This window comes from Callithrix jacchus, chromosome 2, assembly GCF_049354715.1.
Source record: "Callithrix jacchus isolate 240 chromosome 2, calJac240_pri, whole genome shotgun sequence".
In the NCBI taxonomy this organism is placed as follows: Eukaryota; Metazoa; Chordata; class Mammalia; order Primates; family Cebidae; genus Callithrix; species Callithrix jacchus.
The window spans coordinates 50,392,325-50,405,640 of record NC_133503.1 but is presented as its reverse complement, the minus strand read 5'-3'; the positions used below and the strand labels follow the sequence as shown (position 1 = coordinate 50,405,640).

Below are 13,316 nucleotides of genomic sequence, written 5' to 3'. Positions count from 1 at the left end.
CAGGAGAGGAGAAGGTAACAGCTACTCACGTTGTGCTGTTGCTTTGATCAAAGCGCTGGTAGGAGCCGGGGGAGGAGAGGTGGCTGAGGCCTTCGGACGGGCTCTCCTCAGGGCTCACGTCAGTGGAGCTGTAGTCATGGTAGTTTTCATTCCGAAGTCTCTGCGTGGACATGGCAGCTGCGGGGACAGGGCCAGCATTAGGACCTCCCGCAGCTGGAGCCTGTAGCTCCATGTTTGGGGTGGCCTCTGGGGCAGGAGCTGTCATTGTTGGAGTTGCTCACTGTGACAGCTGTGCTATGGATTAAGTATGAAAGCGTCTGGTACCAAGGGAAATGAAAAAGTGCAAAGTACACAGGAGTGGGCTGGTTCAATCGACTTCTGACTCCTATCTTTCCCATTGGTATACCTGGTGTTACACTCATAAATTTCTTAATTTTCCAGAGTATAGCTAGACAAGGCAGAGGTGAGGCACTGCTTGGGAGGAGTGGGGGAATGAAAAAGTGCTTCCTGGAAGCACTCCCCATTCCTTAGGTCAGGATTATTCACTCCTTCCTCTGAGCTAATTTCTTGGACCTTGCGCAATAGCTAAATTGTATATATATGCCCAAGCTCTTGGATGGAAAGCTGGGTATTTCTCACTGTATATTCTTTTTTTTCTCTGCCTTCAATAGAGAACCTGTTTCACTCAAGAAATCCCCTCTGGACCAGGCGTGGTGGTCCACACCTCTAATCCCAACACGTTGGGAAGCTGAGGCAGGCAGATAACCTAAGATTGGGAGCTTGAGACCAGCCTGACCAACATGAAGAAACCCCGTCTCTCATAAAAATACAAAATTAGCTGGGTGTGGTGGTGCGTGCCTATAATCCCAGCTACTTGGGAGGCTGAGGCAGGAGAATCACTTGAACCCAGGAGGCAGAATTTGCAGTAAGCCTAGATTGTGCCATTGTACTTCAGCCTGGGAGACAAGAGCAAAACTCTGTCTCAAAAAAGAAAGAAAGAGAGAGAGAGAGAGAGAGAAAGAAATCCTCTCTGGATCATCCAATTCTGCTCAAACTCCCACCAAGTTCCAGAGGCACACATGCCATTCTCCTTCTCTCTGCTGTGACCACCGTCCGATCCTATACTCTTTGGAGGCCACCAGTAACTTTTATACCCTGACCCTGGGACTCCTTTCTTGCTGCCAACCTGAGTACTGAGAAATGGTAGATGAAAGCAGCTCAGAGAAAGGGTGCTCACCTTGGCCCTTGTCTCAACATCTCCCATCTATAACTCTCCTTCCTTTTTATTTCTATAGATTTGCTCATTTTTAAAATGATGAGAGAAGAAAACTCTCCTTTCAATGTGCTGGGAGGATGTAAGAGTGGTGTCCCCTGGGTGGACTTACTGAGGAATACTGTTAATACTACACAAAAGAGAAGAACAAGGGCTTAAGATATACAAAAAGGACACATTTTGGGAGCTGTGTACAGGCCCCTAGAATCATAGAGACCATTGCTAAATGAGCCTTCACAGGCCACTCCAAGCCCCTTACTTTAAAGATGAAGAATCAATGCTAAGTAACCTGCCCTGCAACAGCTAGGTGGTATGAGGCAGAAAACATTATCTCCTGGCCCCTATCTGAATCTGAAAACATCCACTCTAGAGAGTGCCAGTTGCTATGAGAGAGTATTACAGCACAGGGAAAGAGTCAACTTCTTGCTCTTCAAGAACCAAGTAACAAAAAAATGGTACATTAATATTAAAAATTACAAATAATAAATCCTTCTAAAACTTGGCAGACTGGCACAGCTGTTTGCCCATGAGGCTGTCCTATGGCATGTGGCTGGATGCCCACCCTGAGCCTGGGCACTCTATCTTAGCTACCTTGATAGGAGACAGGACCTCCAACTATGTCATAGTACCCCACCCTGCCCAGATACCCAGCACCACCTGCCAGAGAACAGTGCTCTGCCGATGGTTCCCCTTAGGTCCAGTCCCAGGGGACTCCTTTGGCAACACGCCAGCCTGGCAACAGAGTGATCCACGGGAGACCTCATTATTTCTCACCGACTGCAATGTAGGAAGGACCCCCAAGCCATCTCGCAAGGGAAGTACCTGTCAAAAAGCCAGCAAAGGTCCTGGAAATCCCTGAGAGGATCCTGCCTAGCTTCATTGCCAGAGCCACTTCAGCTAAAAATCTGAGAGCTTCATTCAGTCATGAGCTAGAGGAATTCAAGGACGCCATCCAGCTCTGGGGCAATTAAACTCATTAGAAGGCCAAGGGGAAAAAGACATCTGAAGTATCTTAACACCAGTATTGAAACCTCTTGCTATACAGGCATAAGCTTGTAAGTCAGTTTATAGGTATGTCAGGAGGCCCAGGCGCCAAGCCTGCCTCTGTCAAGTTTGCTTACTACCTCTGAATCATTTTCAAATGTGCAAAGGCAGAGGGCATAAACTAAAATATCTCTCAGCTCCTTGTAGCACTAATATTCTAGGCGTCACTGAATATAATTATGCAAACAGCAGCTGAGTGCAGTGGCTCACATCTGTAATCCCAGCACTTTGGGAGGCCAAGGTGGGAGGACCAGCATGGGCCCAGGAGTTCAAGACCAGCCTGGCACCATCGTGAGACCCTGCCTCTACTGAAAAAAAGAAAAAGCTGCTAATTTCTAGTCCCTTCCAACATACCAAAATCATCTGAAGATAAAACCTTCTGAGTGAATCCTGTGAGAAAGGAAAGAAAGTTTTTATCTGAGGAATCCCTTTAAATTATCAGGTCCAGAGAGGCACTAAAATGTGACAGCAGTCACCTGTCATTCCCCCCTTGAGTTAAACAATTACCTCCTGAAGCCCCTTGCTATGTGGGTTCTAGACTAACTGACACCACTAAGTCATAAAATGCTAACACTGGACATTATAACTCATATCCTATAGTCCAACAATGTACAGTCCATCACTAATCCATGTTACTTCCACAAGCCGATGAGAATTCCTGTCAAATAACTTTGTATCAGTCCTCTCCTTGTTTGCTTTTGCCTTTAAGAACCTGTGCTAACAAAGGCCAAAGGAAGCACTCCCCTAGGCAACTTGGAAGTGTATCCTGGGCAGCTGTCCTCACTATGGTTCAAGAAAACTGTTAAAAATTACATTTTGGGTCTCAGCTTCTTTCTTTAGGTTGACACCTATATATTACTGAAAATGAAAGGATGAATACAGGGACTCATAAGTTGCCCAATCCTTCCCTAACAACCGAGGGACCACTCTGTTGCTTACTTAGTACAGATGCTTGATTTATCTCAAATGGTCTAACGAGGCTCCTTTATGTTGTATATGAAAACTGAACCCACAGCAGAATGCTGCTAAGAAAACTGCTCAAGAAGAAGCTGAAATCCATAGATCTAAGGTCTAATAAGCCACTGCAGGATATGGAAGGTGTGGCCTAGCAACTGCATACATATCGAAAAAAGAAAAAAAAATCTGCTTGGGAGTTCTGGTTGATGATAAGCTCAACAGAAGGCAATAATATAATCCAAGATGCCAAATAAAGCAACAAAATCTAGATTGCATTAAGACACGAGAGAATCACAGGTAGGTATTACATAACTCAGAATTGCCACACTTTGTGTTCTGTTCCAAACAGCATGCTATAAAGGGAGTAATGAAAAACTGTGGTATATCTGGGGGTCAGAACCAGGGTCACGAAGGGTAGGAAACCAATGAAATGAGGACTGGTCGAAAGCACTGAGAAGGTCTTACCTAGCAACTTGAGAGGTACAAAAACTGTCTTTAAAAGCTCTCAGATGCATTAGACTTGTTACTTGGGGACTCAAAGATCAGGCAGAGTTAGTTAGGATCAGTACATGGAGAGTCAAAATGGCTGATTTTTGGCTAGGCATAAGGAAGAACTTTCTATCAAAGACAGACCTGTTCCAAATAGAACAGATCACTCTGGGAGAAAGCCTGTTCCCTTATCTCTGGAAAAATCCAAGCAGAAGCCCTTTCTCAGAGCAGTTATGTAAGGATTCAAGCATCAGACAGTGGGTACAGCCACTCCCTGGAGTTCTTTCTATAGTTCTTTCTGGAAACCAAGGTCTCTTCCTCCTGCTCTCTGTCCAACCCCTTCAGTGCCAGCCTTCATGGCCACGCTGCCCTTGGGCTCCCTTCGATGAAATCTAATAGCCAGGTCTATTGCTGCAATTGCCAGTTCCCACCCTGTGGGAGATTTTAATAGTACCTATTAACTGTCAATATGAGGGTTATACTATACAGAGCTGAAGGCAAGCTTGTCCTTCAGATTTCTGATGACAATGAACAGAATACAAAGTCCGAATCACCATAAGATACTTAGACTCAGAAGAGTGAGCAACTAAGTAAGAAAAGTCTGCATGTTTGATGGCCAAGAAAAATTAAAAATAAAAATTTAAGTGTACCCACCTTAAAACATTTCCTTTTTCCTTATATAACTATTTTTTTAGTTGTATAAATGACAAGAGTTGCTCTTCAATCTACAAAATATGCTATTTTTAGCTTGGCACTAAAAATGAGCAGGTGGGATTGCTTTGTGCAATGAATGCAGTATGGAAGATGTACATGCAAAATGAATTTTTATTTTTAAAAATAAATTTTATTCTGTTTTTAAAAATAAAAATTTTTATGTGTTACATTTTCTGGAACTGGGCAATTTTAAAGGGGAATTCTACAGTGATTTTTTTTTTTTTTTTTTTTAAGGCAAAGCCAGAAATTTTTCTATTAAATTCAGATGCTGATGTTCCCATTTTAACAGTATGGGATTCAGGACTAAGGAGAACATAACCAGGCTGTCAAAAGTTTTGTATTCTAATCCCAAAGTTGTTTTCTTGTTTTGATACAGAATTGAGAAGACTGCATTAGAGGATTTCTGAGTACACTTTCATTTCTAAAGTTTCAGGATTCCAATTTCAATTTTTTAGTGACTGGGTTTGTACAAAATAAAGGATGATTAAGACTCTAAATAGATGGTAACATATTCTAAACTTGCACCATCCAGTACAGTAACCGCTAGCCATAAATAGCTACCTCATACTTGAAATACAGTTCAGTAAAATTGAAATGTATGCCTACTAGATTTCAATGAACTGGTACCAAAAAAATTGTTAAATATCTCATGAATAATTTTATATGATTATATATTGCAATGATATCTGGGGTATACTGGGTTAAAGGAAACATATTTCAATGAAAAAAAAAAAACAGATTTCTGGGCCCAACTGGATTCCACCTGAGCTTTTTATTTTATTTTTATTTTTATTTAATTTTTTTTTTTTTGAGATGGAGTTTTACTCTCGTTGCCCAGGCTGCAGTGCAGTGGTGAGATCTCAGCCTGTTACAACCTCTGCCTCCAGGTTCAAGAGATTCTTCAGCCTCAGCCTCCCCAGTAGCTGGGATTACAGGTACACACCACCACACCCAGATAATTTTTTGTATTTTTAGTAAAGATGGGGTTTAATCGTGTTGGCCAGGCTGGTCTTGAACTCCTGATCTCAGGTGGTCCACATGCCTCAGCCTCCCAAAGTGCTGAATTTCAGGCATGAGCCACCATGCCTATGTATTTTTTTTTGATATAGTGTCTCACCCTGTCCCCCAGGCTGGATTGCAGTGGCATGATCTCGGCTCACTGCAACCTCTGCCTCCTGGGTTCAAGCGATTCTCCAGCCTCAGCCTCCCAACTAGCTGGGATTACAGGCACCCACTACCATGCCCAGCTAATTTTTCATATTTTTAGTAGAGATGAGGTTTCTCCATATTGGCTAGGCTGGTCTCAAACTCCTTATCTCAACGGATCCACCCAAAGTGATGGAATTACAGGCATGAGGCATTTTAACCAGCTTCCTAAGTGATCTTGATTACAGGTAGATTTATATAAAGCACTACAAAAAATATGATCTTATGATAGGTACACCTCAGGCCTCACCTCCTACCAGAATTCATGCATTGGTGACACTTGTTTACAAGCTAAAAGTGTCATCCATCATTCTGAAACAATTATATTGGGTTGGACTTTGGAACCCAGAGTATTAGCAAATTCCCCAGATGTATTTTCTTTTCTTTGTTGCAGGAATTCTAAAAACATGAACAAGGACACAGGCCGTGTTGCTATGTGTGGTCTACAAGAGAGGGAAGTAAAATAGTTTGACTTCTACATAATTTGTTTTTCATCAGATAGAATTTCATCCAATTTACCAGAGCTGAATATTCCATAAATTGAGACTTTTGCCTGTTTGAGTCTGATGATAGAGCAGGCACAGGGCAGCTGCTGACCTCAGCAGATTCTGCACAGAGCAGCTGCTGAACAGGCAACATGCACACTTTTACCCACAACCATGAAGATGTTAGGGCCAGGCATGATTTCTGAGAAGATCAAGCTCCAGCTTCCTACTTTAGGGTCAGAAAACCAAGGGCAGCTGCTGACCTCAGGAGGTTCTGCACAGAGCAGCTGCTGAACAGGCAAACATGTAGACTTTTACCCACAACCACGAAGATCAGTTGATGTTAGGACCAGGCATGACTTCCGAGAAGATCAAGCTCCAGCTTCCCACTTAGAAGTCAGAAAACCAAGGTCCATATAGAAAGCCTGAATCATCCGGGCCCCAAGTGTTCAAAGATTTGAGATGATAATCTAGCAAACCAGCATCCCAGTCCAGTGTTCTTTCTACCACACCATAAATTATCTACCCTCCTTAAAATCTCCCTGAGAACAAAGCTGGCCTCAGAGACTGGGGTAGGATTAGGTCTGCAGGGGGTATTCTGCATAATAAAAAGTAACTGAGGCTAGGCTCAGTGGCTCAGCCTGTAATCCCAGCATTTTGGGAGGCCGAGGCAGATGAATCACAAGATCAGGAGTTCAAGACCAGCCTGGCTAATATGGTGAAACCCTGTCTCTACTAAAAATACAAAAATTTGTTGGGCATGGTGGTGTGCACCTGTAATCCCAGCTACTCAGGAGGCTGAGGCAGAAGAATTGTTTGAACCCAGGAGATGGAGGTTACAGTGAGCCAAGATTGTGCCACTGCACTCCAGCCTGAGTGATGGAGTGAGACTCCACCTCAAAAATAAACAAATGAGAGAGCGCCTGTAATCCCAGCACTTTGGGAGGCCGAGGCGGGTGGATCACGAGGTCAAGAGATCGAGACCATCCTGGTCAACACGGTGAAACCTCGTCTCTACTAAAAATACAAAAAAATTAGCTGGGCATGGTGGCACGTGCCTGTAATCCCAGCTACTCAGGAGGCTGAGGCAAGAGAATTGCCTGAACCCAGGAGGTGGAGGTTGCGGTGAGCCGAGGTCGCGCCACTGCACTCCAGCCTGGGTAACAAGAGCGAAACTCCGTCTCAAAATAAATAAATAAATAAACAAATGAATGACTGAATGAATGAAAAAAGAAAAAGAAAGTACCTGAGTTTGGAGTCTGGTAGTGTCACTCTGAGCAAGTTACTTAATCTCCCTTTGCCTTAGTTTCCTCATCTGAAAGATGTCATTAATAACACCTATTTCACAATATTGTTATGTAGATAGGAGGAAAAAATAAACATTAGATATATTGTCTGGAACATAATAAACACTCATTAATGATGGCAAGTATGATTATTACTACAGAGAAGTTCAAGGACAGGAAGTGAGAAACTTCACTAAACAGTCTGCAGTATGGGCTCCATTTAACACTCTGGATAGTGCAGCCAGGTCCCTATCATGGAGAAGATGATCTAAGTGACTCACAGACACCTCAGTAACTCACAGACAGATTTTCTAACTTCACAGAAAATGAAAGCACACAGGAGCGCTTCCTACTAGAGGTAGCCATTAAGAACTAGCCCTAGGGCCAGCATGATGGCTGACATCTCTAATCCCAACACTTTGGGAGGCTAAGATGGGAGGACTGCTTTAGCTCTGGAGTTCAAAACCAGCCTGGACAAAATAGTGAGACCTCATCGCTAAAAAAAAAAAAAAAAGATAATAATAATAATAATGATTAAAAGTTTAGCACCAAGGGTCACTTTTATTTAAAAAAGAAGAAAGAAGAAGAAGAATTAACAGTAAAAAAACAACTAGCCCTGGGTCTCAAGGCTTCAGAGAGAAATGTTTTGGGGGATAAAAGAAGAGACAACCTCAAAAGCAGCACCATATGGTTCCTATTTTGGCCTATTTTAAGTGCCCCATCCATTGGACACCATGCCCATTAAATAGAGGCTACCTTTATGTGCTCGTCACAGTAAGGCCTGGCCAAAGGAGAGAGGTACAGGATTCTTCCAAGGCCTGGGTGGAGGTAAACAGAGTCAGTGTGAGTTTCCTCTATGGGAAACAAGAGAAGGCCTGGATGGAAATAAGCAGATTCAATGTGAGTTTTCTCTATGGGAAAAAGAGAAAAGCTGGCGTAGGTGTGAGTAGTGTTAATCAGTCACACATTTCAGAAGGCCAGGAAAAGCAGAAATGGAAGACCATTTGCTCATCTGACCTTTGAAGAGATGTCAAGCATTAAAGAACTGAGACACTCACTGACTCACTGGAAGGGAGAGGGAGGTGATGAAAAGAAAAGAGGAGAACGATCCCAGATGGCCGAATAGGAACAGCTCTGGATTGCAGTTCCCAGCAAAAACGCAGAGAGTAAGTGATCACTGCATTTCCAAATGAATATTTACTGCCCACAAACCAGGAGATTCCAGGGCGAAAAAGCACCATGAGTCTCCAGCACAGCTGTTTCAGCTGGCGCAGCAGGTCTCCGCACAAAAACTCACACAAATCCAGGCACTGTTTCAACTGGCGACTGGAACACCTGGGAGACGGAGTTGCCCATTCAACTGAAAAAAAAGGGGACTGAAACAGGGAGCCAGGTGATCTGGCTCGGCGGGTCCCACCCCAACAAAGACCAGCAATCTGAAATGCTCCAGACTGAGAGTTTCACAGCAAGCACAGCTGGACCCAGGACAGTCCAGCTCTGTTGGGGAGGGGCGTCCACCATTATTGAGGTATTCCACCACTACCGAGGTAGTGCACCATTACTGAGGTAGTCCACCATTACCGAGGCAGTCCGCCATTACACAGACAGTCTGCCATTACTGAGGCAGACCACCATTACCAAGGCAGTATTTTTTTTGTTTGAGACAGAGTCTTGCTCTGTCACCAGGCACCAGGCTGGAGTGCAGTGGCGCAATCTCGGCTCACTGTAACCTCTGCCTCCTGGTTTCAAGCAATTCTCCTGCCTCAGCCTCCCTAGTAGCTGAGATTACAGGTGTGTGCCACCATGCCCAGCTAATTTTTGTATTTTAGTAGAGATGGGGTTTCACCATGTTGGCCAGGCTGGTCTCGATCTCCTGACCTTGTGATCCACCCCCCTTGGTCTCCCAAAGTGCTGGGATTACAGGTGTGAGCCACTGTGCCTGGCCTACCAAGGCAGTTCTAACTATACCCTTATAAACAAAACTGCAAGGAAGTTCACAAAGCAGCTGGGCAGAGCCCATGGCAGCTCAACAACACCTCTGCTGGCAGACTGTGACTAGGCTACCTCCTTGCTGGACAGGCCATCTCTGAAAAAAGGCAGAAGCACAACAGGAACTTATAAATAAAGCCCCACCTTCCCAGGACAGAGCACCTGGGAAAAAAAGGCAGTTATGAGTTCTGTTGCAGCAGACTTAAATGTACCTGCCCAGCAGTTCTGAATGGAAAAACGGAGCTCACAGCTCAGCATTTGAGCTCCTATAAGGGACAGACTGTCTCCTCAAGCAACTCCCCGATCCCCGTATATGCAGTGATACCTCATAAAAGAGAGCTCAGGTTGATATCTGGTGGGTATCCTTCTGGGACAAAGATAACAGAAGAAAAACTGGCAGCAACCCCTACGGTTCCACAGCCACTACAGGTGACCCCAGGCAAGCAGAGTCTGGAGTGGACCTCCAGCAGTCCTACAGCAGAGGGGCCTGACTATTAGAAGGAAAACTAAGGAACAGAAAGAAATAATTTCATCATGAACAAAAAGGATGTCCAGAGACCCCATCTGAAAGCCACCAACTACAAAGACCACAGGTAGATAAATCCACAAAGATGGGAAGAAACCAGCACAAAAAGGTGAAAACACCCAAAACCAGAATGCCTCTCCTCCTCCAAGGGATCCAAACTCCTCACCAGCAAGGGAACAAGGCTGGATGGAGAATGAGTCTGATGAATTGACAGAAACAGGCTTCAGAAGGTGGGTAATAACAAATTTTTCTGAGCTGAAAGATCATGTTCTAAGACAATGCAAAGAAACTAAGAACCTCGAAAAAAGGTTTAATGAAATGCTAATGAGATAATGAGAATAAATAGCTTAGAGAGGAATATAAATGAATTGACGGAGCTGAAAAACACAACATGAGAACTTCACGAAGCATATACAAGTTTCAATCACAAGCTGAATCATCCAAACAGAAGAAAGGATATCAGAGATTGAAGATCAACTCAATGAAATAAAATGAGAAGACAAGATTAGAGAAAAAAAAGAGTAAAAAGAAATGAACAAAGCCTCCAAGAAATACGGGATTATGTGAAAAGACCTAATCTACATTTGATAGGTGTACCTAAATGTGACGGAGAGAATGAATCCAATCTGGAAAACACTTTCAGGATATTATCCAGAAAAACTTCCCCAACCTAGCAAGGCAGGCCAATATTCAAGTCCAGGAAGCACAGAGAACACCACAAAGATATTCCTCAAGAAGAGCAACCCCAAGGCACATAATTGTCAGATACACCAGGGTTGAAATGAAGGAAAAAATGCTAAGGGCAGCCAGAGAGAAAGGTCGGGTTACCCACAAAGGGAAGCCAATCAGACTCACAGTGGATCTCTCTGCAGAAACCCTACAAGCCAGAAGAGAGTGGGGGCCAATATTCAACATCCTTAAAGAAAAGAACTTTTAACCTAGAATTTCATATTCATCCAAACTAAGCTTCGTAAGTGAAGGAGAAATAAAATCCTTTATGAACAAGCAATTGCTTAGAGATTTCATCACCACCAGGCCTGCTCTACAAGAGCTCCTGAAGGAAGCACTAAATACAGAAAGGAGCAACCAGCACCAGTCACTCCAAAAACGTACCAAATGGTAAAAAGCATCAACACAATGAAGAAACTGCATCAACTAATGGGCAAAACAACCAGCTACCATCAAAATGGCAGAATCAAATCTACATATAACAATATTAACCTTAAATGTAAATGGGCTAAATGGCCCAATCAAAAGACACAGACTGGCAAATTGGATACAAAGTCAACACCCATTGGTGTGCTGTATTCAGGAAACCCATAGCACATGCGAGGATACACATAGGCTCAAAATAAAGGGATAGAGGAAGAATTAACAAGCAAATCGGGAGCAAAAAAAAAGAAGTTGCAATTCTCATCTCTGATAAAATAGACTTTAAACCAATGAAGATCAAAAGAGACAAAGAAGGGCATTACATAATGGTAAAAGGATCAATGCAACAAGAAGAACTAATGATCCTAAATATGTAAGCACCCAATACAGGAGCACCCAGATACATAAAGCAAGTTCTTAATGACCTACAAACAGACTTAGATTCCCACACAATAATAATGGGAGACTTTAACACTCCACTGTCAATATTAGACAGATCAAAGAAACAGAAAATTAAGAATATCCAGGACCTGAACTAAGATCTGGACCAAGCAGACCTAATAGACATCTACAGAACTCTCCACTCCAAATCCACAGAATATACATTCTTGTCAGCACCACATCACACCTACTCTAAAATTAACCACATAGTTGGAAGTAAATCACTCCTCAGAAAATGCAAAAGAATGGAAATCATAACAAACAAGTCTCTCAGACCACAGTGCAATCAAATTAGAACTCAGAATTCAGAAACTAACTCAGAACCTCACAACTTCATGGAAACTGAACAACTGGCTCTTGAATGCTGACTGGATAAACAATGAAATGAAGACAGAAATAAAGATATTCTTCGAAACCAACGAGAACGAAGACACAACATACCAGAATCTCTGGGACACATTTAAAGCTGTGTTGAGAGGAAAATTTATAGCAATAAATGCCCACATAAGAAGCAAGGAAAGATCTAAAATTGACACCCTATCGTCAAAATTAAAAGAGTTAGAGGAGCAAGATAAAAAACAAACAAAAAAACGGAAAAGCTAGCATAAGACAAGAAATAACTAAGATCAAAGCAGAACTTAAGGAGACAGAGACACAAAAACCCTTCAAAAAAGCAATAAATCCAGGAGCTGATTTTATGAAAAGATCAAAACAAAACAGACCACTAACCAGATTAATAAAAAAGAAAAGAGAGAATAATCAAATAGATGCAATAAAAAATGATAAAGAAGATATCACCACAGATTCCACAGAAATACAAACCACCATCAAAGACTACTACAAACAACTCTATGCAAATAAACCAGTAAGCGTGGAAGAAATGGATAAATTCCTGGACACTTGCATCCTCCCAAGCCTAAACCAGGAAGAAGTTGAAACCCTGAATACACCAATAACCAGGGCTGAAGTTGAGGCAGCAATTAATAGCCTACCAACCAAGAAAAGCCCAGGTTCAGATGGGTTCACAGCTGAATTCTACCAAACATGCAAAGAGGAGCTGGTGCCACTTCTTCTGAAACTATTCCAAACAATCCAAAAAGAGGGAATCCTTCCCAAATCATTTTATGAGACCAACATCATCCTGATGTGAAAACCTGACAGAGACTCAAAAAGAAAAGAAAACTTCAGGCCAATATCCATGATGAATATAGATGCAAAAATCTTTAATAAAATAATGGCAAACTGATTGCAACAGCACATCAAAAAGCTTATCCATCATGATCAGGTAGGCTACATCCCGGAGATGCAAGGCTGGTTCAACATACACAAGTCTATAAATGTAATTCACTACATAAACACAACCAAAGACAAAAATCACATGAGTATCTCAATTGATGCAGAGAAGGCCTTTGACAAAATTCAACAGCGCTTTATGGTAAAAACTCTGAATAAACTAGATATCGATGGAACGTATCTGAAAATAATAAAAGCTATTTATGACAAACCTACAGCCAATATCATACTGAATGGGCAAAAACTGGAAGCATTCCCTTTGAAATATGGCATTAGACAAGGATGCCCTCTCTCACCACTCCTATTCAATATAGTATTGGAAGTTCTAGTCAAAGCAATCAGGCAAGTAAAAGAAATAAAGGGTACTCACTTAGGAAAGGAGGAAGTCAAATTGTCTCTATTTGCAGATGACATTATTGTACATTTAGAAAACCCCATTGTCTCAGCCCCAAATCTCCTGA

At 42.5% G+C, this 13,316-nt stretch overlaps 1 protein-coding gene across 9 annotated transcripts in view; it reads right to left on the bottom strand.

The window, feature by feature from the left end:
* SLC36A1 (solute carrier family 36 member 1) overlaps nucleotides 1-13,316 on the bottom strand; it is an 84,296-nt gene that overhangs the window by 54,682 nt on the left and 16,298 nt on the right. For 8 of the 9 annotated variants that reach the window (XM_035288907.3, XM_078363400.1, XM_054250938.2 and 5 more), the window contains one exon: nucleotides 30-177. The exons of the other annotated variant lie outside the window; for it this stretch is intronic. In XM_035288907.3, the coding sequence (XP_035144798.1) occupies nucleotides 30-172 (143 nt within the window). In that variant the 5' untranslated portion in view covers nucleotides 173-177. The remainder of the gene's footprint in view (nucleotides 1-29; nucleotides 178-13,316) is intronic. 9 annotated transcript variants of the gene reach the window in all.